This window comes from Sus scrofa, chromosome 3 (genome assembly GCF_000003025.6).
Source record: "Sus scrofa isolate TJ Tabasco breed Duroc chromosome 3, Sscrofa11.1, whole genome shotgun sequence".
Lineage (NCBI taxonomy): Eukaryota > Metazoa > Chordata > Mammalia > Artiodactyla > Suidae > Sus > Sus scrofa.
The window spans coordinates 40667936-40695634 of record NC_010445.4 but is presented as its reverse complement, the minus strand read 5'-3'; the positions used below and the strand labels follow the sequence as shown (position 1 = coordinate 40695634).

General features: G+C 66.3%; 1 protein-coding gene across 6 annotated transcripts in view; it reads left to right on the top strand.

Moving 5' to 3' along the window:
• CACNA1H (calcium voltage-gated channel subunit alpha1 H) overlaps nucleotides 1019-27699 on the top strand; it is a 57197-nt gene continuing 30516 nt past the window's right edge. For 5 of the 6 annotated variants that reach the window (XM_021086868.1, XM_021086867.1, XM_021086866.1 and 2 more), the window contains exons 1-2: nucleotides 1020-1141; nucleotides 1427-1737. In XM_021086868.1, the coding sequence (XP_020942527.1) occupies nucleotides 1445-1737 (293 nt within the window). In that variant the 5' untranslated portion in view covers nucleotides 1020-1141; nucleotides 1427-1444. Of the gene's footprint in view, nucleotides 1142-1426; nucleotides 1738-27699 lie in introns of all 6 variants that reach the window. The other variant, XM_021086869.1, reaches the window with a different exon arrangement.

Genomic DNA, 27699 nt, shown 5'->3' with positions numbered 1-27699 from the left:
CACCCCCCCTGGGCACTCGGAGCCAGAAGACTGTGGTTGTGGGGACCTGCGTGAAGAGCTAGGCAAGAGAGCCCACCTGGGTGGGACCCCGGAGAACAGGCGTCTGAGCTCTGTCCCCCATGCATCTCGGTGTGAGAGCGGGGGGGGGGGGGTGTTGCGGGAGGGCCTGACCCATCCCCGGGATCCCACAGGTCTCCACCCAAAACCGGGTTGCGCGAGGGACAAGTTCGAAGAAGCTGCCTGAGGTGCGCTTGGGAGTGCGCGCGCGCGTGTTGGGGGATGCGGTTGCACGAGCATCCAGAATCCCACCCACGGATACGGCAGCCCATCACACACGCACGGTCACACCCAGGCCACACATCGGAGGGGGAGGGGCCCGCGGCCAAGGCCGCCACGCACCGCCCACGCCTGCTGGCCCCGCCCCCTCGCCGACCCCCGCCCGCGCCGCGGAGGGGCGGGGGCGCGCGCCGCGGAGGGGAGGGGGGAGGAGGAGGAGGGCCCGCCTCCGCGGCTCCGGCCGCCCCCGCAGCTGGGGGCGGGGAGGACGCCGGCGCCGCTCCCCCTCCCCCGCCAAGGCTCTCCGCGAGCGCCCCCTGGCGCCCCGAGCGCCCGCCCGGGAAGGAGGGTGGGGGCGCGACGGGGGGCGCGGGCCGACCCGGCTCCGCCTTCCCGGGCGGGGGTCGGGGCGACCTCCGCGGTGGGGGAGGGGCGGCGCGCGCGCGCCTCGGGGCGGGAGCGGCCCCTCCGGAGCCCCCCGCCCGGCCCCGCCCCCCGCGCCGGCCCCGCCCCGCCCCCGCCCCGCCCGGGGCTCACTCCGAAGTTTCCTGCGCCGCGAGTGGACCGGCTCTGAGCTGGCTCGCAGCCCCGCCGCCCGGCCCGCGCTCCCCGTGCTCCGCGCTCCGCGCCCCGCGCCCGTCCGCCCCGCGGACCCCTCTGCGCCGGACCGCTGCCGTCGCCGCCGGGCCAGCCGGAGCGGGAGCCGGAGCGGGAGCCGGAGCGGGAGCCAGCGGGCCGGGGGCGCGGGCCGGGGGCGCGGGCTGGGGGCGGCGGCGCTCCAGCCGGGGCCGAGCGCCTGCCGGGTACGCGGTGACCGCGCCACCCGGGCGATGCCCGCGGGGACGCCGCCGGCCGCCGGAGTGAGGTGAGACGCGGCGAGGACGCGCGCCCCACAGCGCGCCGGGACCCTCTTCAACTTGAGGCAGCCGGCGGGGGAGCCCCTCGTGCGCCTGCCCCCGCCCCGGCAGTGGGGGAGGGGCCGCCCAGCCCTCGCCGGAGGGAGGGGGCGGGCGGGGGCGGGGGGTGCCTGTGTCTCTAATGAGAAAAGACAAAGACATCCCGGCGGCCGTGGCTCTTCCCGCGGATCCGCTCCACTCGAGGCAGGCGAGAGTGTCGTTCCCGGGACCCGGTCACTGCCTGTCCCCCGCAGGTGCTGCCCGCCGCCACCATGACCGAGGGCGCGCTAGCGGCCGAAGAGGTCCGAGTGCCCCTGGGCGCGCCAGCCCCAGGCCCTGCGGCGGCGGCATCCCCCGCGAGCCCTGGGGCGCCGGGATCAGAGACGGAGCGGGGGTCGGGGCCCAGTGCGTCGTCCCCCGAGAGCCCAGCGACCGAACGTGGTGCGGAGCTGGGCACCGACGAGGAGCAGCCCGTCCCGTACCCGGCACTGGCGGCCACGGTCTTTTTCTGCCTCGGGCAGACCACGCGGCCGCGCAGCTGGTGTCTCCGGCTGGTCTGTAACCCATATCCTTCCCGGGCCGCCGGGGCGCAGGGATGGGGGGCATGGAGGTCCGGGGCACGGGACCCTCTCCGCGTGTGCCTCCTACGCTCGGGCTGCTTGGACCCAGCATGGGCTTGGTGCGCGGAGGGCGCAGGGCAGGGGCGCGAGGAGGGCAGCCCTCCTCCGAAAGAAGCGGCCCCGGGCCGAGCTTTGCCGGGCAGCGGGGGCGGCTCTCTCCATCCGAATGGGGTGTCCCCGCTCCGGAACCAGCTCAGGACCGGAGGGGCGGGGAGAGAAGCGGCTAGGCCACCGCAGGCTTGCGGTGGAGAGGGGTCGGCAGGGAGAGGAGATCGGAACTCCCTCCGCCCCCATGGGTGCCGGTCGGGACGGTAATTCTCTCTGGGTTTATGGCATGTGTGGTCTGAGGCAGGACCCTCGCCGGGGAAGGGGGGCCGGCGGGACCTCACTAAGGTAGCAAAGTTTTCCTCCGGCGCCTTGCGCTTGGGAGAGCCCGGGAGACCCTGGGGGCTGGGAGGCTGTGCGGTCTCGCTGGTCCTTCTCCGCGGAGGGAGGCGGGGACGTTGGTTGTGAACTCGCCTTTCCCGGCTGAACTCGCTGTTGGGGCTGATTTAAGTCATGCGCAGTGGGGGGTGGGGGGGCAGGGAGGCAGCTGGCACCGCACAGTGGCACGCTGGTGCCCCTTCCCTTCTCCCAGTGCTTCCCTAGCCAGAGAGGAAGGGGGCCACCCTCTCTGCTCCTGGTGAGAGCGATGCAGACTTTTGGAGAAGGTTCCAGAGCAGAGCTGGTGGGGCAGGGGGCATTTCTGAGATGCTGGTAGCAGGTCTGGTGACCCCCAGCAGGTAGCCTTTGGGGATGGTCAGCGGGCCCTGGCTGGCTGGGTTCCAGCTGGTCCTCCCACTGGTCCGTGGAGCTGGTGGCCAAGTGGCTGAGCTCTGGGCGCTGGGCATTCCCACCCCATGGCCTGAGGGAATCCGGTGCGACAGCGAGGTGCGGTGCTGAGGAGAGGAGGCTGCCAGGCGGGACCTCGCGTGTGAACTTCTGCTGGCGTGGAAGAGGCAGGAGGGAGGAAGGCCTGCGTGTGTGTTTCCTACCTTGTGGGTTTAACTGTGCAGACATCACACCCCAAAGAGGGATTTGTACCAGGAAAGTAACAAGCGCCGAATGTTCCTTCCCTGAAGTCCAGACCTGGGCAGAGTCAGGGGACCTCTGTGGTTGTGAAGAGAGCCATGGTGGCTTGAGGGAGGGGCCAGGGCCCAAGGGCCCCCCACCCCCACCCCCCGGCGTGGCCCAGCCCCTGGTTGGGCTTGACCGCTGCCAGGCTGAGCTTGCAGGGTGGCTGTAGGCTTGTCCTCTGTCCAGATCCCCGCCTGGAGATGGCCAGGCCACCTCGTTTTGGCGGGAAGGCGGCCGGACTGGGGGAGGTGGTGGGTGATGGGGTGGGTGCCCTAAGGCCCTGGGACAGGAGGCTCCCCCCCCCCCCCACGTGTAGGTCACTTCCAAGCACTCGTGGGACCAGCTAGGGAGGGGAGCAGGCCTGCAGTTTCTCTCCTGACAGCCCCCGCGTCTGGCTGCTCTGTCCCCATGCGGCCCAGGGAGTCTTCCGAGGCTGACCCTGTGTTCTGGCTGTTCCAGGCAGGCTGCGTCCTTTGGGACGGCTCGCAAGGTTGTTTGTGTTACTCGCGCAGGGGAGGTGGGGCGCTGCCACGCGCAGGTGGGGTGAGGTGAGGGGCTGGGGCGGGGGCTGAGGCTGGCAGGGGTGTGGAGGAGCTCAGGTCCAAGGATCATTTTACCCCTGCCCGCTTGTGGAAATGCTGCATCTGTCGAGTGGGGTGGGCCTGTCAGGCCCCCAGTGTGTGGGGACGGCTGCTGGCCTCCAGCAGATGCCAGGCCCTGGTGTGGAGGTGCCTAAAATAGGCCAGTGAGCCCGGACAGGTGGGGACCAGCCCCTCAGGGAACCCCGTGGCCTCAGCAAGGCTTTCGGAGCCTCTCGTTCCTGGGAGGAGCAGCAGCTTGTGAGAAGCGGGGGCTGTGGTTCTCCAGGGACCCGGTGGCGTCTGTCCTGGGCCGGAGGGTGCTCCTGGGCCTCGGCGTCCCTTCCTGCAGGTGGCTGTCCCATCAGCAGCCCTGCCGTCCTTCCCCGGAGCCTTGCCTGCTGCCCAGGGTAAACTTGCCCAGAGGGACGTGAGACAATGGGGTTTGCTCTGGAACCCACACTCCGTAAAGCAGCTCCTCGCTCCCCGGCGGCTGGCAGAGTCACAGGCGGTCCGCCCAGCCCAGCCCTGAGCCGGGACAAGATCGGCGGTTGGAACAGAGGACAAGGCCTTCCTTAAGGCCCGGACTTTCCAGAACCCCTGCGTGGATGGCCCCCCACACGAGGGAGCACGTGCGTTCCGTCCCTGCCTTGAGGGACACGCGATTCATAGTGAAGGAGCTTCCAAGGACGGCGTTTTCCTTATTGATTTACTTTGCTTCTGGAAAATATAATTGTGCTGGAACTTTTGGGGCGAGCGCTGTTTCTCCTACACAGGCTTATTTATAGAGGAGGGTGGGTGGGATCTGTGTGTTGTAGCTGCTCTGGGTTGTGTTCTGCCTGGGCTCCCCCGGGGTTCCTGACTCCTCGGTGCGGCTGTGATGCAGCTGCCTCCTCCCGGCACCCAGGCCGGGCGGGGCCTCCCAGGGATGCTGGAGGCTGGGAAGGGGGCCCTGTCTCAGTCTCCATGTGAGCCTGGGGACCGGCTGTGGCCCCATTGGGGTGTGTAGGGACTGGGAAGCAGCCACGGGGGCACTTGGGGGTGGTGGGCACCTCCAGGAGGTGTGTCCCAGAGGCTGGGCCCCAAGAGCCCCAGGCGCAGGGCCCAGGGAGGACGCAGGGCGTGGCAAGGTCACAAGGGTAGAGCAGGGTGAGCCCAGCCTGGCTCTTGAGTCTGAGTCTTTGGACCCTCAGGGCTGTGCCGGCAGGGAGCCGAGGGAGGCGAGCCCAGGTCCTTGAAAACGCACCGTGGACATCAGGGCCCCAGACTCATGCCCCAGGCTCGGCGGTTGCTGCCAGCGTCTGGGCCCTCAGCGGGCAAGGGCGTTCTGTCGGGGACATGCGGGGCGTTGACGTGGCAAAGGTCGGGCCCCCATCTGCCCTCGCCGGCCCCCCAGCACCCATCTGGCCCCACTAGGCTGGACATGAGCGGCTGGTCTCGTGTCCTCACCTTCCTGATCCTGTGGCCATGACCCCTGAGCGCTTTGTGGAGCACAGACCCCTCCCCCGACCCCCCATACCTGTTCTTGCTGCCTCCTCCACCTCCCCTCCACCCCCACCCCCCACCCCCGATCCTGACACCGGTGTGTTTATTTCTCAGGACCTAGAATCCTCAGGCTGCCCCTGGCCGGTGCATCCGTGTGTCTCACTGGAGTACCTGGCGCTGCCCGGCTTCCTTTGAAAGACAAAGGATGGGGGACAGGGCTCCGAGTGGCCTGCAGCCCCAGGCCTCCCCATCACCTCCTGCTCCGGGGTACGATTTCATGCTGAGCACCGACTGTATGCCCGCGGGAGGGGAGGGGAGGGGAGCCAAGGAAAGACCCTCCCCCACCGTGTGGCAGTGGAGATCAGAGTCCATGGCAGGGGAGCTTCCTGGGGATCAGCAGTGGGTTTCCGGGCAGGAGGCCTGCAGGAGGCAGGCTTGGGGGAGCCTTGTCCCTGGGTGGCTGCCCCTCGGGGTCCCTGGACTTGGGCTTGAGCTCCCATTGGTCCCCAGGTTGAGAGCAGGGCTGTGATGTGTCCTCATTCTGGCTTCTGGGCTCAGGAGGGCTTCCTGGAGGAGGTGTGGCTGGGCTGGGCCATTCGGGTGGATGTGAGAAGGAACAGGAAGACCTTGGGACGGCGGGGGGCGGGGGGGTTGTAGAAGGGAGAATTCGTGCGAGCTGAGCTGCGTTCGTCTGGGAGAGCCCTGGCTGTGTCTGTGTCACGGTCAGTGCTGTGATGCTGCCCAGGGAGGGGCCTGGCCGAGGTTCCCTCTCCACAGTGGCCTAGGCTTCTAGCCCTGCCTCGTTTCCCACCCAGGAACCTATGGGTACGATCTGGTATCTGAGCAGACAGTTGGTGTCCCTCCAGCTCGGTGGCCTGATTAGTTGGCAGAGGCCAGAAAGCGCTGATTAATGCCCTGTGTGTGGCATGGCAAGGCCAAGTGTGGCCCTGGCCACCACATCTGCTGCCCAGCTGGACCATGGGGACGTTGTGGGGGCGGGGAGAGCCACGTAGAGTGAGACAGGGGCTCCTGCGAGCACTCATTTCAGGGCGGTCTCCCTACACAAACCTTTCCTGGCCTGAGCGCTGTGCTGGGCCCACAAGACTCTCCCAGCAGAGCTTCCAGTGTGTGTCTGGTGAGGCTGGCCTGACCGAGGTGGGGGTGCTCGGGTGGGTGGGATGGGCCACATGGAGGCTTTGGGGTGGTGGTGGGGAGCCAGGGAGACTCTCTGCTTGATGGACACAGGGACCCGTCGGGGGAGGAGACCTGGAGGGGGTGGATGTGGAGCAGCCGTGTCCCAGGCAAAGGAACGGCCTGCGCACAGGCCCCGAGGCTGGTGGAATGTGTCAGTGCAGCTGAAGCAGGTGGGGGCGTGCTGTGAGGGCAAGGGAGGAGCCGTCGGGGGCGGGGGGTGGGGTGGGGGGGGTCTGCCTCAGCTGGGTTGGGGCTTGTTCTCCGAGGGAAGAGCTGTGTTGGGACCAGGCTTGGGGAGAAGTCAAGGAGAGGGTGGAGGGCACCGCAGGGGCAGGGGCCAAGGTGAAGACGTGGCCACGGGTGCCAGCCTTCAAAGGAAACTCTCGGATGCAGCGGGCATCACGTTCTGACCGCCCAGTCTCCATCCTGACTGCGGGACGCTGTGGGCGCCCTCCTTGGCATGACGGGCGCTCAGAGGGCGCCTCCTTGGCATGACGGGCGCTCAGAGGTGGTCTGGGTGCTCCTCGCCCCTTCCTGGGGCAGCAGGCGGGGCAGCAGGCAAGGCGGCGGCTCCCCAGAGCTGCTGGCAGGACTCCCCGTTCCAGGGTCAGGATCAGGATGCGAAGGAATGCGGGGGATGGGCCAGCCTGTCAAACATCCCGGGATGAATCCAAGCAGCCCATCCCGGCTCCAGAGTCTAAACCTTGGCCTTGGCAGTCAAGGTCAGGCGGGAAAGACGTGTTACCTTCATTTATGCGGGTGTCGCGCTGAGACCAGAGACCGCCCAGAAGGGGGTGGCAGCCCTCGCCGCCAAGTTGGGAATATATATTTTTTTCTCTCTCTTCTTGTAAGTGGGTATTTAACCCTGGCACAAAAGACTAGTTGTGCGCTCCCCGCGCTGGTGAGCCGTTGCCTTTGACGGAGCTGGAAACATCTCTGAGCCACGTGTGCCCAAGCAGCGGGCAGTTAAAGCGGTGGCGCCCGCCTGCGGTGGCAGACGCAGAGTGATTTAGGGCCCTGTTCCCCCACCCGGACGGGATGGGTCTCAGAGGGAAGCGGCCCAGCCTAACGCGTTGGCAGCAGGTTCGGGCACTGTCCCCAGAGCACTGCGCCCACCGCAGATGACAGATGGGGGCTGCTCGGCTGCGCTGTCTTCGCAGAGTGAGGAGCGGCTCGGTGTCGTTCTGCTGGGGAGGGGCCCCGCCGTGCACACACCCCCCCACACACTCTCACACCTCTCGAGGCGAGGCTGCCCCGCCCTGCGTGGCCAGACGGCAGGCCGCGAGGACACTGGGGCCCCTGGCCACCAGCACGCTGGCCCCTCTGCTGGGGCGAGCAGGGAGGGCTCCTTGTGGAGGGAGCCTGAGTAGTGGCGATGGTTGGTGAGTGTGTTAAATTGGAGTGTGAGCGAGGGCCCTGCCTCCCCCCCCCACCCCAAAGGCACAGGGGGGGCCACCACCCAGGCTGGGGGACAGTGGCTAGACTCCCCTCCCATGACCAGGAGGTCCTTCCCAGCTGCCCGTGCAGGGCAGGGGCCTCGTGCTGTGAGCCTGCCTCTCCAGGACCCGAGTGGCTCTTGGATGCGAGGGATTTGAGGGGCTCTAGAAGCACCCCCCCGCCAGCATGATGCTGACAAGAACCAAGGCGGGTCCCAGGGCGGCCCTCGCTCAGCCTCACCCATCGCTTCTCTCTCTGCCAGTCAGGCAGGTCCAACAGTGAGAAGACCGAACACCCTCTGTAGGGCTGCCCTGGGGGAGAGGGGACCCCTGCCCCACCGGGTCTTGACGGGTGCAGGGGTACCAGCCCCGTGGTGTCAGCTCTTCCTTCTCCTTGGGGCGCAGGCACGTAGGGAGCAGATGTTAACGAAAGCCCTTGTGGTTGGGCCTGGACAGAGTGGGCTGGGTGCTCGGGGCCGGCGTGCAGGCTGGCAGCGCAGGGAGGAGGCCAGTTCTCCTGGGTGGGCATGGCCCCCGTCCCACTGCCTGGAACTGGGCAAAGCCCGACCCAGCATCAGTGCCAAGGCGCCTGGCAGGCGGCTGGCCTATTTGTCACACTGTTCTCTCCTTGTTCTGGGTTCTGCCAGTGCTCCTTCCCGGCTGGCCTCCAGGTGAGGTCGGGGTGCTGGGTCGGGAGGTCAGCACCCCTTTTCTGGGTGGCCATTGTCTCTCTCTCCCCACCTGCCCACATGCACCTGGTGGAGTCCCCGGCAGGAGGCCCTTGTATCTCAGCCCCTCGCTGGCTGGGGGCTGGGCTGGGGGCACCCTGATGCCCCTTTGGGGGGTGCGGCCCCTGGAGTCATTGAGCCCCTCCCACCAGGGGGGCTGGGCAGGACTTCCTGGTCACAGGAGGGGAGTGTGGCTGCTGTCCCCCAGCCTGGGTGGTGGCCCCGCCTGTGCCTTTGTTTTTCATTTGCATCACCTCTTCCAGAGCAGTGGTTAACGAATCTGACTGGGAACCGTGAGGTTGCAGGTTCGGTCCCTGGCCTCGCTCAGTGGGTTGAGGATCCAGTGTTGCTGTGAGCTGTGGTGTAGGTTGCAGATGCGGTTCGGATCCCGCGTTGCTGTGGCTCTGGCGTAGGCCGGTGGCTACGGCTCCGATTAGACCCCTGACCTGAGAATGTCCATATACCGCAGGAGTGGCCCTAGAAAAGGCAAAAAAGGCAAAAAGGCAAAAAAAAAAAAAAAATCACCTTTTCCTTTCCTACCGCTGAGACCAGGTTCCCAAGGTGAAGAGCCCAGTCCAGCTGGCTGGTGAGAGGTCTGTGCAGTGAGGGCTCTGGAGGCCTGTCTGGGACACAGCCCTGGCCCCAGGAGCAGCTCTGAGGGTGCCCGGGCTCCGGCTCTGGCCCCAGCCTGCAGGGGGTGTGTGCAGCATTGGGTGTGTTCACGGGGTGGGGGGAGGCCCAGGGGATCTTCCAGAAGGTGGTGGGGCCTCCGGGATGGACAGAGTGTGTGTCCCTGGAGTCCAGGGCAGTGAGGTGGGGGCTGGCTCTGAGCCCGGGGCCCGGGCCTGCTCCAGGCCCCGTCAGGGTGTCAGAGGCTGAGTCCCTGTTGCACCAAAGGCAGAGGCCACAAGGTCCACCACCCCAAAGCTGAGGGGCCTTGGTAGACAGGTCGCCTTCTGGACCCCAGTGTTCTGATCCGAGGGGCAGGCCTGTGCCCCTCAACCCCTCACGGGCAGCCATCCCCATCCTGCCCAGGGAGATGGGGCAGCTGGGACCATCTGCTGGGCCCTGGGCTGGCAGCCTGGGCTCGTTGGGGAAGGGCTTTGTCAACTCCTCTGGGCCTCCCTTGCAGCGATGGCTCTTGGGCAGTGCCCGTGGAGGGAGCTGCCCCCCAGGTTCTCAAGTGCCAGGCCCAGGCCGCCCACTTGGTGCCACTAGGGTGACCTTTGAGCCCCTCCCAGGCACCCCGGGAGGCCTGGGACCAGATGGGCCCGTTTTGGCCTTGATCTCCGTGCTGCCTGCGTCTGTAAGGAGGGGCCTGCCTGTCGGCGGGTCTGGGCACCCACATCCCCCGGAGCTCCGTGTGCTTGGCACAGAGCGGGCCAGGCCCCTGAAGCCACGCACCTCCCAGGATCTGCTCTTGGTGCTGGCTCCAGGGAGCCCACGAAGGGGACAAAGAAATGGACGTGACAGTGGCAGTGTTGGGGTCTTGGCCCTGCCCTATAGAGGGCATCACTACGCAGAGGGGGTCCTGGCAGGGTGGGCACTCCGGGCAGGCAGGCAGTGTCAGGGGGACCGCACCTGGCTGGGCGTGCAGCGTCCAAGGTGTGGCTCTGCTCGTCGTCCACACAGGCCGGCATGCGTAGGCCAGTGCACTGGCTTGAGGGTGTCCCCAAGTTCACATCCACCCGGACCTCGGAAGGTGACCTCACGTGGAAGTGCGGTCTTTGGGGACACAGGTTGGGATGAGGTCAGCCTGGGCCGGGCCCTCAGTCCAAGAGGAGCAGGTGCAGATACGGGGAGACCGCGGGAGGGTGGGGGCAGACGTGGGCGAGGCGGCCACACCCCAGGACACCCTGGGTTTCCTGCAGCCGCCACGGAGGCCTGCCTGGGACCAGCGCCCTCACGGCCCCAGACAGACCAGACTGCCGACGGGCTCCTGGCCTCCGGACTCGGAGAGGAAGCCTTCCTATAGCCTAAACCCCCGTCCTGTGGTGCCTGGTCTCTCACTCTTGGCCCCTCTCCGTCCCCTGGGAGAGCCAGGCCCTACTGGGGGAAACCATGTCAGGCCTTCCAACGAGGAGCAGGGCCCCTGGGAGACAGAAAACCAACCGTAAAATCGGTCATTTGGAGGCCTGGCCAGACCCCAAGCGGTCGTGTCGCTGGGGATCCTGGGGGCCGTTCTGGAGGAGGTGCCGTGAGGACATTGGGCCTTCGGGTGCCTTCTGGGTGGATGGAGACGGCAGAATCCCCTGTGCAGTGCTGAGCCACTTGCTCAGCGAGTGTTCCCCGTGCCGTTGGCCCTTGGAGGCTTTGCCGCGGCTCCTAGGGGGTCGTTTGACTGCATCAGCCTTAGAGGAAGCCCAGTGTTGGCCGTGCCTGGTGGGACCGAGGGTGTCCTGCAGGATGTAGTCTGGATGGCTGGCGGGTGAGGGGCCGCGTTCCCAGCTGCGGACCCGCTGTGGCAGCAGGGGCTCTGGAGGTGTCTGGATTCAGGCTGCTCCTGTGTCCTCTTCTAGAAGGCACTGCCCGAGGTGGCTGGGGGCGAGGTGGCTCCCCCAGAGGCCTGAAGCCCAGCCCCAGGCGCTCGCAGGTGTGGTGGGCATCCTGCCTCAGGCCCAGCTCTTGGGGCAGGACGGGCAGACAGGGACACCCCAGACCTGCGGCAGCAGAGGCACTGGTCCCTGTGGACAGTGTCTGGGGCAGGGCTGGGGTGTGAGGCCGAGGGGGTGGGTGTGAGCAGTGTGGCTGCTCCCGGGATGCTGGGGGCGGCTGAGGCCAGGTGGGTGGGCCCTGGGGGGCGGGGGACAGGTGTGGGGACATCTGACAGTAGGTGGGAGGGCCACGGGTGCTGTTCCGAGGAGGGGCGCTGGGAGGGTCCCCTGAGCAGCCTGGGAGCCTGCAGGAAGGTGCGAGGATCCCGTGTCCTGTCCCTTTGTCTTTCAAGTGGTCACCTGGCGGCTGCACTCTGATGAGTCAGCCTGCATTAGCGCCTCATCGAGATGGACGAGGACGTGTCCCCTGGGCTGCTGGCAGGGCAGCCGCCGGCTCCGGCCACAGAGCAGGCCTGCCACGTTGCTGCGATGTCGAGCCGACCGCGTTTGTCCGCGTGCGCTGTGCCCTGGGCATGGCAGGCCTGCTGTTCCGGACCCGCGGCGGTGTCCTTCCAGCGCTGCTCTGAGGGTCGTTCTGGGCTGTGGAGGATGCCACACTGGGCACATGGCGGAGGAGGGGCAGAAGGTGACAATGACCTGCGTGGGGAGGGGGCACAGGGTGGGACACATGAGGGGTGGCGGCAGGTGGACCATCTGGAGTGGGGTCAAGGCGGAAGGAGGCTGGCCGAGCGTGGACACTTGGGGTCCCTGGGAAGGACCCCACCCAGCACCCCCATTCGCTGAGTGCGGCGCTGCTTAGATGCAGGAACAAGAGGTGGGGCCTGAGGAACATTCTAGAAGCAGGGTGGGACTGGTGGCCTGGGGACCTGGGGTACAAAGGATCATGAAGCACATCCCTGGACCATGGACTCCTGGACGTTGGGGTCGGGGAGGGGGTGCCTGGGCCCAGGGTTCGGGGAGCCAGCTCCTCCTGGCTGCGCTCTTGTCCCCACCTGGCTCCCACTTCGCCTGCCGAGGTCTCCCTTCCTTCCTGAGGTCAAGGCTGTACCTGCCCCCTGGGTGTGAGAGCGGCCTCACCTCCTGGGGCGCGAGGGGCTCAGAGCATGCCTTGGGCCGCTCGCGTCACCCACGGCCACAGTCCTCTGCTGCAACCACTCCTCAGCGTCTCACAGGCGCCCAAGGCCGCGTGTCCCGTCCGTGCGACCAGGACCCAGAGGCAGGGAGTCCCTGTGTGGTTTCTCCCTCGGACATCACCAGGTCCTTCCCGGGGTGCCCCTTGGGAGACCATGCTGGGCCCCGGATCACTCTCCTACATGTGGCAGGTGGGAGGGCACCCGGGCACCTCTGACGTCAGGCCAGGGGAACAGTGGTCAAGAGGCTCACCCGTTTGCCATGGGGAGCCCCTTACTCTGTCTCGGCCCTGAGGCAGGCGTCAGCACCGACTTCTGCCTACTGTTGAGAAAACTGAGGGTCAGAGCAGGTCCCTGCAAGGCCCCGGGGCCCGGCGTGCAGGCCGTCCCCCCCAGGAGCCCACTGTCCCCTTTGAGTTTGGCGAGGTGTGACGCGTATCAGCACAGCCCACGCAGAGCGCCTGGGTCCGTGCTCTTTGCTGTAGTTGTGCGCCTGTCACTACAGTCAGCGTTGGGACCTATCCATCAGCCTGAAGGGAGTCCCGTCCCTGTCAGCCGCTAGCCCTCCCCAGCCCCACCCCGGCCCCGGCGCCCCCCGGTCGGCATCCTGTCTCAGGGTGTGCCCGCTCTGGACTTTTCGTAGAAGGGGAGTCCCACGCAAGTGACCCTGTGTGTCGGGTGTCCCTCTGAGCCCAGTGTCCTCAGGGCCCGTCCAGGCCGGAGGACGATGGCGCGTCACTGCTTTTAGGCTGATGTGCTGGACCTCGTGTTCCTTGTTCACTTGGTGGTGGCGGCCATGGCGGGTCACACCTTTCAGCCGCTGTGATGTGTGCTGCCGTGAGTGGTCCGAGTTCTGCTGGGCCTGTGTCCAGGAGCGGAATTGCTGGGCTCTGGGGAAATGCATCCTGTCGTTCGAGATGCCAGAGCCTTTTCCCAGACAGCACCTCCTTCCTGCCTCGTGTGCCCCGAACTCGGGTCTCTGAGCCGGTGGTCTGCAGAGGCCTTGGCGCCAGTCCCTAGGGAGGGACCCCACCCCGCCTGAGCCTGAGCCCCCTGAGCCAGCAGGACCTGCCCACCCATAGATGCTTCCAGGGTGACCACTGGGAGGTGGGCAGAGCTGTCCAGTTGGCTTAGAAAAGGGGCCCTGCCTGGCGGCCTCCTGGGTGGAGTGGCCTTTCTGAACTGAATCCCCCTGGGATGGACTGTCCAGGCAGGGCCGTCAGAGCCATGTGGCCTGCGAGGCACCGCATCCTGGCACCCAGGTGGGTGCGCAGACAGCGCACAGGTGGGGTGGGGCCAAGCCCAGGGCCGGGTGGTGCTGGCCTGGGGGTGGGAGTAGCTGGCGTGTGTTTGCCTGGCATCCATCTCTCCATCAGCCCTCTGGAGAATTTCAACACCCACACGAGGAATAAAAAAAAATTATTAATGAGCTTGGCGCGGTTGCCATGGGAACCTGTTGCTAATGAATCTCTGGGGTCTCCTTTTACCTCTGTGGAGCGGCGCAGCCCGAGCTGTGCTCCCGAAGACGACATGTTTCCGACTAATCAGGTTGCCGTGGCAACGCCTGTCACTAATCCCCAGCCCGGCTCCTGCTTTACCCGCCTGGCCTGGGTTACATAAAGCGCTTTCGTGCATCCAGGGCTGCTCCCGGATTGGAGACCCCCCGGCCCCCCATCCGGAGAGCCTGGGAGTCCTGTCTCCAGGGCATCCCGGCCACTTGCCTCTCCACCCCCTCCACCAGTCACACCTGGGGTTCCCCAGACTCAGAAAGCAGAGGTGCCAGAGTCTGTGGCGTTTTGTTAGGAAAAAAGCGCAGAGGGTGGGATCTTCTCTTGGCCCCCCGTGTGTGTGGTGCTTGGAGGCCTGGCACCAGCAGGTGCTCCCGGAACGCCGGAGGGAGCAGCAGCTGGAGTGGTCACAGCCAGGGATCTGGCTTGTTCCCGGGAGGCCTAGGGCCCCAGGGCCCTAGAGCTGGCTGCTCATTTCCAGGCCAGTGCTCACGCCCGTCTGCCTTGGGCTCCGTGGTGGGGGGGGGACCCAAGAGGTGGACCAGAATCCTGGGGCATGAAGGTGGGAGGTGAGGCTGGTGTCCACCGTGTCCTGTGTTGGGAGGATCCTGCAGGGACCTTCCACACCCTCGGCCCACCCCGAGGAGCCCACGTGTCCGGTCTGCTCTGACGCTAGCCGGGCGCCTGGGCTCGCATGTAGTGGGCATGTGAGGCGGACATCAGTGAGTCTCCCGCTCTGTTGCTCCGGCCCAAGTATCTGAGACGCTCCTGCAGGGCAGGTGCCGGCGTGGGGACGGAAAGCGGACAGATCCTGTCTGCCCCCGGGGTCCAGCTTTAGGACTGGGTCAGCCATGGCTCAGTGCGCTGTGGGCTTCTCCAGTCTGGGCGGAGAAGCCACTGGACTTGGGGTTTTAGCTCTCTCTCCAGCTGCTGCGGGACACCCTGGAGCTGCTGAAATGGGTGCTGGGTAGGAGGCAGGCGGCCCTTCCCTAGTCATCGCGCATAGCTGCAGGCCGGGAGGGCTTCCTGGAGGAGGCGGTCTCCACAGGGCCCTGAGGGCAGAGGGGTGGGAATGGGGGTTCCTGTCAGGGTGATGCCCAGTATATCCGTGGACCCGAGAGCCCCTCTGTGCCCAGCTCAGGGGTTTGCTGGGGGTACCCACCCCTCAGACTGCTGAGCACACCCTCCCCCACCCCTTGCTCAGGGGCTCTTTGTCCTGGGGCCCCTGGGACACCCCGGACCATGCCTTCTGAAGCACCCCGCTCAGGCGGCCGTGGCAGCGCATCGCAGATGGATAGCTTAAACCTCACGAATGTGTTTCTTGCAGTCCTGGGGGCTGGACATCCAGATCGGGGGTGGGCAGTGCTGGTTTCTCCCGGGCCCCTGTTCTCCGCCTGTGGCTCTGCCCTCTGTGCCTGCCCGTCCTGCTCTTGTCTCACTGGGATGTGCTCTGGATCAGGGTCCCGCCCTGTGGCCTCACTTTTCCTCCATCGCCTCTCGAAAGACCCCACCCGCGAATACGACCACATCGGAGTTCCGTGCGGGGGGCTGGGCTGCAACACAGGAGTTTGCAGGGAAGGCCCTGCGGTATCTCCCAGAGCCCCAGCCGCTGGCTGAGCCCTGCCTTTGTCTCTCGGTTCTCTGGTCCCTCGGGGCCCAGTGCGCATCCCACACCCCCCAGCACAAGGCAAGGCCCCTGGGGGAGCTTCCCCCCTCTCCACCTGACAAGCGGTCCCAGGCCCCTGGGTGCCGCCAGCCACATGCCTGGGTGGACCCCTGGCAGCGCCCACTCTGAAACTGCTGGCCTGTGAGGGTCTGAAGCACAGACCTGAAACAAGGCCCTCAGAGCCCTGCTTGTCCTGGTGCCGCCCCTGCGCCTAAATCCCCCACCCCTGGGGTCCCAGTGAAGGGGAGGCCAGCCTGGAGCCCCTATGCCCCTGCCTGTCCCAGGGAGGCTGAGGGGCTTACGTGCCCTGGGCCTGAGGCTCTGCATGTCCACAGGGTTGGGTAGCTGGGGAGATGGAGGGAAGGCAGTAGGTAATTCCAGGTAGCAGAGCCGTCGCCTGGCGGGGGCACAGAGGGCAGGAGTTTGGCCCGGCCCATGGCTGTGTCCCTCTGTCCGGGGACCTCCAGCCTGGACCGGACATTTCTCAGGCTGGGCTGGGGCGGGGCTGGGGGGGCGGCTGTTGTTCTGACAAGAGAGGAGGCTGGGGTCCCTTCCCAAGCACAGAGATGTGGCCTCATGGGGTCTGGGTGGTGGGGGTGGCAGCAGACACCCCAGGAAGCATCTGCTCTTCCTTGCCGAGGGCAGAGCAAGACGGCAGCCGAGCGGGGTGCACGGTACAGAGGGAGGGGCTGGGGGGCACTTCCCCGTCATTGCTAATTTGGCCTTTCCAGCTCTCAGCTCCCAACACGCACCTGCTTCCACTGGTCTTGAGCCCCAGTCACCTCCCCAGACCCCCCCAGGAAGGTGGCACCCTCTGGACTGGCCTCTTGGCCCCGGGCTGAGCCTTGGCAGAGAGGGCAGTCCCTGGGCCTGGTCCTAAGTTGTTGACTGTCTGATGCCTGGAATTCCACCACGGAGCGCACGCTGTCCAGGGCTACACCCTGTTCCAGGCCAGCCCCCCCGCAGCCCCCCTGGGAGCGGGTGAGCAGATGCGCCCTGGAGCTCGGGGCGGGGGTGCTGCCCTGCCCTCCACAGGGCCCGGGCCAAGTCCAGCGCCCTCAAGGCCTCTCCCGGGGCAGGGGCAGGGTGCTCACCGGGCCCAGCACCGCGCGCCCCCACTGACGGCTCCCTTCGCCCACCGTGTGCCAGCCTCCTCCTTGGGCTCACGGGAGCCCTGGACAGGGTGGCATGACTCTGGCCCAGGGAGGCCTGCCCTTCTGTCCGTCTCTCCCAGGCCTGGCGCTGGCCCCAGGGTGAGTGGTTGTGCCTCGTTGGGACCTGTGGTGGTCTGCTCCCTCGACGTGGCGTGACCTTCCAGAACCCCGTGGGGAAGGCGGGGGCTCCAGGCAGGGGCCGGGGTGTTTCCTGCACGTTTGAAATACGGCCGGCCTGTGGCTGGGGGGAGCAGGCAGTGTTTTAATTCCTAATTTAGACTGTTTATCTGCAGAGCTCTGGAGGCTGGGCGGGCAGGCGGGCGGGCGGGGAGAGGCAGTGCCCCCGCCCCCGCCCCCCCAGGCGCCTCCGCCTCCTGCGCGCTCCAGCTGCCCAGTGGGCATGGGTGGGGGGCTCGTCCCTCCCCGCTTCCTGGACGGGGCCTCGCGGCTGCTGCTGATGCTGCTGCCACCGCACCGCTCGGGGGCACCGTCCACTCTCCAGCAGGGGCAGCCCCCTCCCCACACCTCCCGGCCAGGACTGGGAGTTGTGAGGCATCTGGCCCAGACGGAGTTGCGGCCTCGCCCGAGTTTTACTGTACAAGAGAGTAAAAGAGGGCAGAGGGCCCGGGGTACACGGGGCGAGGGAAGGGGGGACCTGGGGTGGGGGGGAAGCCAGCCTGTGTCGCTCCCTGCCCCCGGCTCCCTCCACCTCTCTCGTGACCGCCCCACGGTGGCCTCTCCAGCTTTAATTAGGACGTAGATTTCTTTTTCCAGCCATGATGATCTGGTTGAGGCCGGGCTGGCTTCCCAGTTGCCATGGAAACCGGTGTGCACCCCTTCTTTTGTCCCCTCCCGCAGTCCTCTGCAGAGGGGCTCTGGGCTGGACCCTCCATGGCTGGGAGCCTGTGTTTTCATCTTCTCTGCTTGTGGGCGCCGTGACCTGCTGGCTATGGTAGGAACTCACAGCAGGGGACGGGGGGTGGGGGCAGGGGAGGGGGGCAGGTACTGGGCCGAGCGTACCCCTCAGGCCGCAGAAGGCAATGTGTTGTCACCCTGGGGTCTAGAGGCCTGGAGGGGGCTGCGTGGGCCCGTGTAGGGTGTTAGCCATCCAGGAGGGCACCCAGGGTCGGGGTGTGTGGGTGAGGCCCAGACCCAGGGTGCTGGTGACTTGGAAAAGCTACCTGGAGGGTGGGAGCCCGTCCTGGCCCAAGGGAGGCTCTGCAGACCCCACAGACCACGGACGGCGAGCCCCTCTCAGCTCACCTGTTGGGCACAGGCCTGAGGTCCATCCCATCTGGAACCCGCCGCCAGATTCCAAGCCCCCATGCCCCTGCACCTTGGCCTCCTAGAAGCTTCCAGGAATGGGAGAGGGGCTCTGAAACGTGTTTTTAGTGTCCAGGGGCAAAGGCTCTGCTGGCACACACCCCCCCCCGGCCACTGTCCAAGCCCCCTCCCCCAGCAGGGCCTGCCCACCCCAGGCAGCACGTGCACCAGCGCCAGCGCGTGGGGAGCCCGAGCGTGGGAACAGCAGGTAGCCCTCGGCGGGCAGCGCAGGGATTCCCTAATTAGAGGATTTATTAGGAAAACGCCGGCGTTCTCGGCGCAGGCTTCCTGCAGCCGCAGAGGCACACGTCGGCCTCCAGCCCAGCAGCCTTGTGAGGGCGAGGGTGGGTGGGCTGCAGGGGGTCCCTGCCCCTGGAGAATCCCCCCATGGGGAGGATGGGCTTTGTCCCCCCACAAGGAGCCCGCCGAGCCCTGAGGGGCCCCTTCAGGGCCTTGAAGGGCGGGAGTACATCTGGGACCCACAGGGCCCAGCCAGCCTCATGGTGGGTGACTGGCCGCGGGCAGACGCAGACGCTGGCAGGGGGGGACCTGGGGCAGCTTGGGGTGTGGCCGGAAGCGCTTCCGTCCCTGTGACTGTTGGGGTGAGTGAGGCGTGGTTGTTCCCAGGCGATCAGAGCCCGGGGCAGCCTGTGGAGGGGCTGGGCCCCGTCAGGGGTTCTTGGGAGGGGGCAGGTCCAGGGCCTGGGGCCGTGGTTGGGGGGCTCCCAGCAGGTGACGGGGCGGGTCTGAGCCCCAGGTGGGGAGAGGACATCCTTCAGAGTTGGGTGGCCCTGGCACGAACCAGCTGCCCTGTCCTCTAGCCCCTGAAGCCAAGGTCTCTGAGCTGCAGGGCCTCGCCGTTCGTTGAGGCCCCAGGGAGCTTCTGCCACAGGACTCTATCTTGCTGTTTATCTTCCTGGAATTTAAAACTGAGAAATTTAGAAATTGCTGTTTGGTCATTTAAAACAATAATAAACTCATTATGTGTGAACATAGCATTTCTTTTATGAAAAATGCCTCTGTCTTGCAAGACATAAAAATTTAGCCAGACAAGGGGCGTTTCAGGGTTTTGCAAGTCTGGCGACTGCCCGGCCTGATGCAAGAACCAGAAACAGCAGGACCCCTTCTGCTCTGCGTGCCTGTGGGTGCCAGTGAGGAAGGGTGGGTCCGGGTGGGTTCCACCCCACCAAGGACTGCCAGCCTGAGGCAGCAACGCCCACCCCAGGGAGAGTTCTTCAGGCTCCTTCTGGAAGGTCTCCTCTTGGGGGGTGCCCTTGGGGTCCCCACTGTCCAAGCGAGGGGACGTCCAGCGCTCCCGAGCCCTGGCCGCCTGCTCCAATCCGTTTGCTCCCCCTGTCGTGGCAGTCAGACTGCATGTCGCCCTGGCCTGTGGGAGCCCCACTGTCTCCCTCCTGGAGGGGGTGTCAGCAGCCCGCTCCCCCCTTGAGGACCCGAGTACCTGGCCAGGCAGGCCTCGAATGGGAAGCTGTGATGTGGCCAAGCGGACAGGCCGGTGAGCCCTGGCAGGGAAGACCGTGCCCCGGCCAGGCCGTGGGGGTCCAGCCCGGCCTGTGGGCCCTGCCCCACGGCACCCATGGCCCCCTCCCATGGTGGGGGCACCAGCACCTTTCTGGACCTCTGGTGGCAGCGGCTGCAGCAAGCGTAGACAGCCCACCACGCTGGGGAGGGAGAGGCACCCCATTGTTAGTTTAAAAAAAATGACTCAGACGATTCACAGAAGTCTTCCTTTTCCTGCCAGTTTCCAAGAATTCTCTTCCAGCATAATGGATCGAGTTATTCGGAGATCGATGCAGATGCAGGTGGCTGGAGGGGAGCCAGGATGGGCGAATCCACGAATCCACGCGCCGCACGGCCAGGGCCCTGCTCCGGGGGCTCCGCCGGCTTGGGGGGGGGCAGGGCCACAGGGGACCAGGACCTACTGTGCGCTTGGCCTGTGCGTTTGCCTGTGCACACCTGCAGGTCCTGGCGAGGCCGTCCTTCCTTCGTGACAGAGGTCATGATCCCACCGTGCGCACGGTCTCAGCCCACAGCCCCCCCTGAGTGCAGCCCTACTGTGTGTCCAGACCTAAGTCCAAGCCCCACATAATCTGAGGTCCCGCTGAGCGTGTGAGTCCACTGAGAGTGAAGCCCTGCTGTGTGCAAGGGTCTCCCCAGGGACCGCCCTTCTGTGGGGGGGGTGAGGAGGGTGTGATCCCAGGAGGGCCCCACCCCCAGCAGGTGTGCACCCACCCAGGACACTCCAGCTGTGGGGGTGGGTGAGCAGCGGGTCTCCAGGGGTTGCCTCACTGACTTGGTGTCACAGCCCCGGGCTCATGCTGGGGTGCCCCGGTGGCCAAGAGGCACCCCCCCTGCCCTTGGTCAGGCCTGCCCTTGGTCAGGCCCCTTGCTGCTTTGACATCCTCGCTGGTGCATGTGACTGCTCCACACGTGCCCTGTTCGCTGTCCTCTGCTGGCTCCCTGCAGGCTGCCCTGTCTGTTCACTCGGTCCAAGGACCTAGAGCAGTCCCTGCCCACAGCAGGCGTTCGGTAAACAACTGTGTGGCGGGGGAGCCTTCAGCCTGGGTTTTGAGGGGTGGATAGGAGTTTTCCCAAGTCAGGAAGGTGGATGGGCGTTGCAGGTGAAGGCGTACCGGGCCTGGACTCAGGAGGTTGCATCTCTAGTGTGGTCCTCCAACTGCCCTGGCCTTGGGCTTGCTGTTTCAGGGGCATCCTGGTGGCTGTCCAGGGGCCCATGCCCCTGTGCCTGGGCCGCTGCTCCTCTGGTCACGAGGTGACCCCATTCCCGGCTCCCGTGCGGTGCTTTCCACTTCCCTGCAAATTGGCTGCCGTAATGGCTCAGCTGGGCTCTCAGCTTAAAGAATTGCAGCCCATTAAATGCCAGTGCCAGGTTGCTAGAAATGTTTGTGTGGAGGCAGGGGGTGCCCCCCGATGTTGTAATTAGCTTCCGATGGCGCCTGCATCCCTCACTGTCCTCTCCCTTCTTGTCTAGGGGTTCGGGGCTGAGCACTTTTGCTGATGTTTTGAAACGCCTGGCCCTAGCCCCTGCCTGCCAGTGCTGGGGGCTTTTCTGGACGCTCCGAGGGCCCAGCTGTGTGCCCTCTGCCCAGGTTGGGTCTCTGTTGGGTCTGGGGGCCTATACCTGCAGAGTTGGTGTCTGGCTGCCTATACCTGCAGAGTTGGTGGCCGGCCACTCCTGCCTCCAGCAGCACTGGGAACCTGCCTTTGTGTGTGTGACCCAAGCTGCAGGGACTTATGTGGAGGTGACAGCATGGGCACCTGGGGAGGGAGGCCCCAGGCTGCTGCTGGGGGGCCACGGGTGGGGGGCCCCCACCCATGGCTGGCAGGAAGCCAGACCATCAGGGCCAGCAGCAGCCAAGCCGCGTGTCTGGGGATGGTTCCTAGAGAACCTGGGACAAGGGACACAGGGTTGAGCGTCCACTGGGGCCTGGGGCCAGACGGGCCTGGGTTCTCTGTGACCTGGCAGGGGAAGGGCCCTGAGCCTTGGCTGATCCAGCAGGAAAACTGCCATGCTGGGCGGGCACATGGGAGGGGCCCAGCCTGACAGGGGAGTCCCCACTGTCCATCCAGACACCCCTTCCCCCAGCCAATCCCCCAACCAACAGAACTCACAGGACAGGGCATCAGGGTTGTGCCAGCTCCAGGGATCGCCCAGCTGGGGGTTGAGGCAGGACCGACCAGGGCACAGGGAGCGTCCCCCAAGTACGTGGTGGCACTTGGGGGTGTACTCGTCTGCACTGGGTGGCTGTGACAAAGCACCACACCCAGGGCCACTCAAACAGCAGGCGTGCGTTTCCTCCCCGCTCGGGGCGGGGCCTCCCGAGGCGTCTCCAGGCCTGTCCCCCGTCCTTGTCCTCCAGGGACCTTCCCTCAGTGCTCCCGTGCCCCCCCATCAGCTCTTTCTGTAGGGAGACACTCTGCTGGAGTCTGAAGCACCCGATCTTCTCCCGTCGCCGTCATTACCTCTTTAGTCTCCGGGGACGGTCGCATCCTGCGCTCTTGGGGGTGGGGCTTCTGCGTAAGAATTCCCAGGGGACATAGCACAGCCCGCACCAGGAAGGGCTGAGGCCCAGGGCCCGGAAGGATCTAGACTGAGTTGGAACGGCTCGAGGGGCGGCCGGGCAGGGAAGGTGGCCCTCACGTGTGAGGTGAACGTGAGTGACCTCAAGTCACCGTCAGGACTGTGACACCCCCCCGCCCCCCAGCAACAGGGGACCACGAACCCCTGGCCCTGAACTTCAGGCAGGATTTCCGAGGATGCCAGCGGCAGCTTATAAATGTCAGGGTCACATGCTGGTGGGGGGACAGCAGACCTGGGACGCGGAGCCCAGGTCCAGCCACTCTCACTTTGAAATCGGCGTTCTGAGGGCCTAGGTCCTTGTTAAGTGTCACTGCTGTTAAGTGACACAGACAGGGCTGGGGCGGGATGCCTGGTGTTCCAGCCTCCTTGGCCCGCGGGCCTCGGGGGTGCCCGGGGTCCTGGGGACCCGCTCCGTGTGGGTTGGGCAGGCTGCACAGGGCTTTCCAGAGGCCGGGGTCCTGTGCCCAGCTCCGCGGCGTGGGTACAGAGATGCCCCCGGGAGACAGGGACCCAGTGGGCCTTGGTGTCTCTGCATGACGAGGAGCCAGCTTCTCCTGGGCCTCTGTGTGGTCTGTGAAGGGAGATTGGAACCTCCCTCAAGGACTGGGTCTTTTCAGAGGCTCCGCGCTGCCCCCTGCGTGCGTGGGTCCCGGGCTGACCGTGCGCCCGAGGGCAGGAAGAGCAGAGCTCAGGCAGGCCAAGCCAGTGGTTCCAGAGATGGAATCTGCACCAGGGCTGGGGGCGGGAGGGCAGTGCCCCCGGGGGCTGCTGGGGGCCCTGCCTTAGGCACTGAGGCCCAGAGAGGCGCGGCCTTTCCCCATGTGGCCTGGAAGGTCCCCCGGGAGCCTGGACCAGAACAGATACCTGGAGATAGGGGTGGGGCTGGGGGTTGCCCTTGGATCTAGGGCCCGAGGAAGGTGCTACGGGGCGAGTCTGGACTCCCCCTTCCCCTGTGAAGAGGGTCCTGCCCTGTCCAGGCTCAGGGTGGGGCCCCAGGAGGGCTCCCCATAGGCCCGCAGGGGAGATTCTGGGAGCGAGCTTTCCCCTTGGGCTGTGCGGAAGGCACACCTCCTGCTTCTCAGCCAGCCTCCAAGGCCTTCTCCCCACCTTGCTGCGGTCCCAGGCCTGCAGGTGCCAGGTCAGTGGTGCCCATGCTGTCCGCGCTCCTGGGGCCAGCCTGAGCCCCTGCTCTGCGCAAGCCCTCTCATCACCATGGGAAGTCACTGCTCTGTGGGGCTCTTGGCGACTGCAGCCTCAGCGTCCAGCTTCTGTCTGGTGTTTGTTCTTCCGTGGCCCACCGGGGTCTGGGCTGCTCTGCTCTGGAGGGAGGGAAGGCCACCGTAACTACTGGTACCCACCCCCCACAACCTCATCTGGAAGGTTCTGGATGCTGCCCACCGCATGGGACCTGTTTCCCCTGATAAGCAGCTCCTAGCCTGCAGGAGGGCCCACCACTCCTAGTAGGGTCGCTACTGTGTCCTGGCGCCTGGTGGCAAATGAATGCCGGAGTGTAAAAATGTGTCTGGGCTCCCTGCCGCTGTCCTTATGCTGGGTAGTTGGGGGGTGGGGTTCTATTTTTATCCAGTGTTCACCCATTGGAAAGTTTGGGAAGGTACCCCGAGGCCGCTGGGGAGAGGGTCTGGTCCCATCTGTTGCTGGGGTGGGGGGGGGCAGGGGGCGGCGCTGGACTCAGGGCTCCCTGGCCTCAGCCTCGAGGGACCATTCTCCTGTCCCCATACCCCAGATGGAGGCCTTCGCTGGCCCAGCCCTCAGTTGAGGGGAGCCAGGGGTGGGGAAGCACCGTGCCCCATGGAACAGCAGGCAGGCCCGGCGGGCGCACTGTGACAAGGCCAGGCCCTCCTCCTTCTTAATAAATGCCCAGTTGCCAGGCAACGCTCGTGGGGAAGCCGGATTTGCAGGGAGCCGCCTGCGTGGGGTGGGGCCCAGGAACTGTGCCCCCCGCGGGGCTGCTGGCCCGTGCACCTGCTGTCAGGGTGTCAGGTCCCCACCGTGCAGAAACGTATGTCCGCACGTGGAGCGCGTTCCCATCACCGTCACTGGGGGTCCCAGATGTGAGCTGGGTCTTAACACAGAGACTGAGACCTTGGCGTCACCAGGCAAGGCGCAGAGGCGGGAGGGACGGGCCATGGGGGTCCCGCTTGGAGGGCAGAGCAGGGGAGGCTGTGCTGGGGTGCCGCAGGTCCGCTCACCCGCCTCTCCTGTGGGAAGGTCTTCCTGCAGCCAGCCGTCTGCAGACCCCGGGCCCCCTCTCCAGGGGCAGCCTGCCTGCTGGGGGGCAGGGCACTCCGGGCCGCGTTCCCATGGAAGGAGCGAGCAGTCCCCCGGGGCCGCTAATTCAGGCCACAGGCAGCTGTGCAGTGGCGCTGAGGCAGTTATTTCTGGCCCCGAGAATTCCTGCCCAGAAGCCTGTCCCCACGGCCGGGCGGTCGTCTTCCCCAGGGGCCCCTCCTGGCTCTGGGCCCCCGCCCACACCTTTCCCTTGCGGAGTTTGGGGACCAAGACAGGCGGAGGTGTGGCTGGAAGGAGGCTGTACCTGGCAGGGCTGGTCCCTCCAGGCTTCGGTCCCAGACACAGCCAGCCTGAGAGGGCAGTTCCCGAGGCCTCAGCGGCTCCCAGCAGGAACCACGCCAGAGCCCAGAGCCATGAGGAGGAGCTGTGGCCAGAGAGCTAGAGGAAGGGAGCGAAACGGGGCTGGGGGTCGGCTTCACTTTCAGACAGTGACACCCCTCGGGGAGGCTGCGGGCCCCCAGGGCACTTGTGCATGCTGCCACCAAGTGGCTGATGGGGTCTCCACGAGGCACTGGCTTTCCGAGGCGGTTGCTCGAAGTCACGGTGATGGAGCTGAAGACAGGGCCCTTTTCCCCAGTTGCACCCTGAGAAAACCCCGACTCAAGCTCTTTATTAAAGAGCTAAGCGGAGACGTTAGCACTTTTCCTAATAGCACGGTTTTTAGCAGCGGGCACAATGAGAGGGAGCTGTGGGCATGTGCTCCGGCTCTGCGGCTCCGCGAGCAAGGGAGCGGGGCTCTTCCTCCCTGAGAAATACGACCGCCAGCCCCAAGTCTGAAGGCCACGGCCTTGAAGATGCACACGTGAGTGTACAAGAGCATGTGTGTGTGTGTGCACACGAGGGACAGGCAGCACCCAGATGCACACACGCCCAGCGCACTCGCGCCAGGGGCACGGGCTCGCTCTTGCCGGGGTCTGGCTGCCACGTGCCGTCCCCGCCCCCTGGCCCTGCCTGGCTGGAGTCGAGAGGCTGCCCGCCGTCGCGTCCCTCCCTCCTGTGGCATAGGCTTAGCACAGACATTTGCCTGTGGGGCGTGGCCGTCTGTGCCCCAGCTGTCCAGAACGATGTGGTAATTGAGACCCGGTTCCAGGCACTGGGCTCCACTGCAGCCGGAGACCCAGGCCCTGGACCCCCAGCAGCCCAAGTGCCCAGGGGTCTGGGGCGTGGTGTGCAGACGGGTCAGAGCTGGCTTCCGGTGCGCCTCCGAGCACAGCAGCGGAAGCCTCCCAGGCCGCTGTGCGGGGAGAACAGAGATTTGGTCCTGGAAGAAGAAGGACGTTCTGGCGGCCACGGCTGGCCGCTCGCAGGGTGATGAGGTCCTGTCGCTGGGGCGGGTGGCATGCTCGGGTGGAGAGTGGGCTCGCAGCCCCCCAGCTCCTGGGGGAGGTGCTCTCCCAGGACCAGCCTGGCCCCCGGAGTCCCCCGCCCCCACCCCCGGCCCTCGGGTGACCTCGAGCCGTGGCCAAGAACAAACAGCTCCATGTTTGGCCGGCTCGCCTCGCTCTCCACCCGGCGAGCAGAGCCAGTGAGTCATGAGGCCCAGGCCCTGTGCGCAGGCGGGGGAGACTAGCTCCCTGCAGCAGGGGTCGGGCCAGGGTGGGAGCCCAGAGGGAGTCGGGGTCAGAGCAGAGGGACCATCCTGGAGGGGCCGGGAGATCCCGAAGCTGGGGCCCTCGCCCGCCTCGGTCCCCATATCCTGCCCCTGACTCGAGTGACCACGGAGCAGGAGAGGGGTGGGTGCTGCTGGGCCCCACAGTGGCCAGGCCAGTGGGCAATCCTCTGTCCCCGACGGTGCAGAGGGCCGGGCAGCGTGGAGCTGCCCGCAGAAGACCAGGACCCTTCAGGACAGAGCCACTGTGGGCAGGGAGGAACCTCCCTACAGCCACCGCCCAGCTACACACACGCCCTGCTCCCCGCTGGCCGCTTGGGTCCCCTCCCACCCTTCCCTCTCCCCAAACGCTGTGGGGTCCTCTGGACCCACCCGCTTCCCCAGTTAAAACCCTGCAGTGGCTTTCCATGGGGCAGGAGGGGGAGACTTGAGGCTGATCCACGGGGTCCCGGGCTGGGGGAGCCCCCTCCTTGGCCCTCAGCTGCCCCGGGGTCCTCCTCAGCTGTCAGCAGCTTGTCGTTGTGGCAACAGCCTCAGGGGAAAGAGAGAAACTTCTGTGGCCCTGAGTGCCAGCTTCCCCCTCCCCTTAGAGGCTCTCTTGAGGGACCCCTCTGGCTCTTTCCTGGGACCGGATAGCCGGATAGCTGTGCCCGAGCCCTGCTCTGGGAGCCCCGCGGGCTCCATCTGCTTCCGCATCCTGCTGGGTGTGGTTTGTCACCTCCTCCAGGCAGGCCTGGATGGCGCGGTGGGCTGGAGCCCCAGGCAGCTGGCTTGTCCTGAGACCTTGCTTCCCCCAGGCCCCAGGGTCAGGACCTCTCCAGGTCAAGGGTCACATGCTCTCAGGGGCAGGGGCCGATCTCTTGTCCTCGGCAGGCTGTGGCCTGGATGCCCCCAGGGGAAGGAGACAGCTGGCCCGGCTGCTGATGGGGCTGCAGAGACGTCTGTCAGCTTGGGGGACTCCTGGTGTCAGCCTCCCAGCCTCGGCCACACGGGCTTGGTCTCCGCCGGCTCCGGTCTGCAGTCCCCGAGGGCCTGGCCTAGGAGAGCCCCACCAGATGCCCCAGCACCAGTGAGCGTGCGCACACGTGTGCCAGGGGGCCCAGCGACCTGTTCTGTCCCGCTGCCTGGAGGCCCCCAAATCTACAGGTAGACATCCCATCCCTGGCTGGGCCCCATCAAGGCTGGAGGGCCCCTAATTAATGAACTACCTCAGTAATGAATTAATTAGCCAGGAGTGCGTGGAAGAGCTTTCTCCAGCCCCGGGGGGAGGTGACCCTGCCTTGGGGCTGCCCTGCTGTTCCGGCCTCATGGGAACAGCAGGGCGGCCCCAAGGCTGGGGGTCTGTCTGCCAGGACCCTCCGGCCACCCCTGGAGGCTGGCAGCAGGAATTGGGTCACAGCCCACCGCGTGCCTCCATGGCCTCATGCACCTGTTGGTTGAAAGGTTTGAGGAGCTGGTCTCTTGACGCAGACACTGCTGCCTGGTGTGAGGTGGTCTCTGGACCTTTGGTAGCTGGGCCTTGGCCTCCGTGGGTCTGGGAACAGCCCGGTTCTGGGTGGACATGTGGACGGAGGGGTCAGTTCCGGAGGCTGTACTGCGCCAGGAGAGGCCGGTTCCGGGGCTCTCTGAGCTTGCTGCCCGGCACCACCCATGTGGGGTATCGGCCGGGCTGTGGTTCAGCCTCAGCGGGTGGGGAGGGGTCAGCGCCCCTCCTCAGTGGCTCACAGGTGGTTCTTCCCCAGGAGGGGCTGGGTTTCCCCCACTGAGGCAGTTCAGGGGGGCGGGGGACACACCGGCAGGGGCGTGCAGGCCTGGGGCGCAGGGGAGGGGCCGCCCCAGGGCGGGGAGGGGTGTGCCCACCAGGGGCCCCCGCGGGTTATGTGTTTGAAGGCAGCCCCAGCGCGTGTGTCCCTGGACCAGCCTGGCATTCAGCCT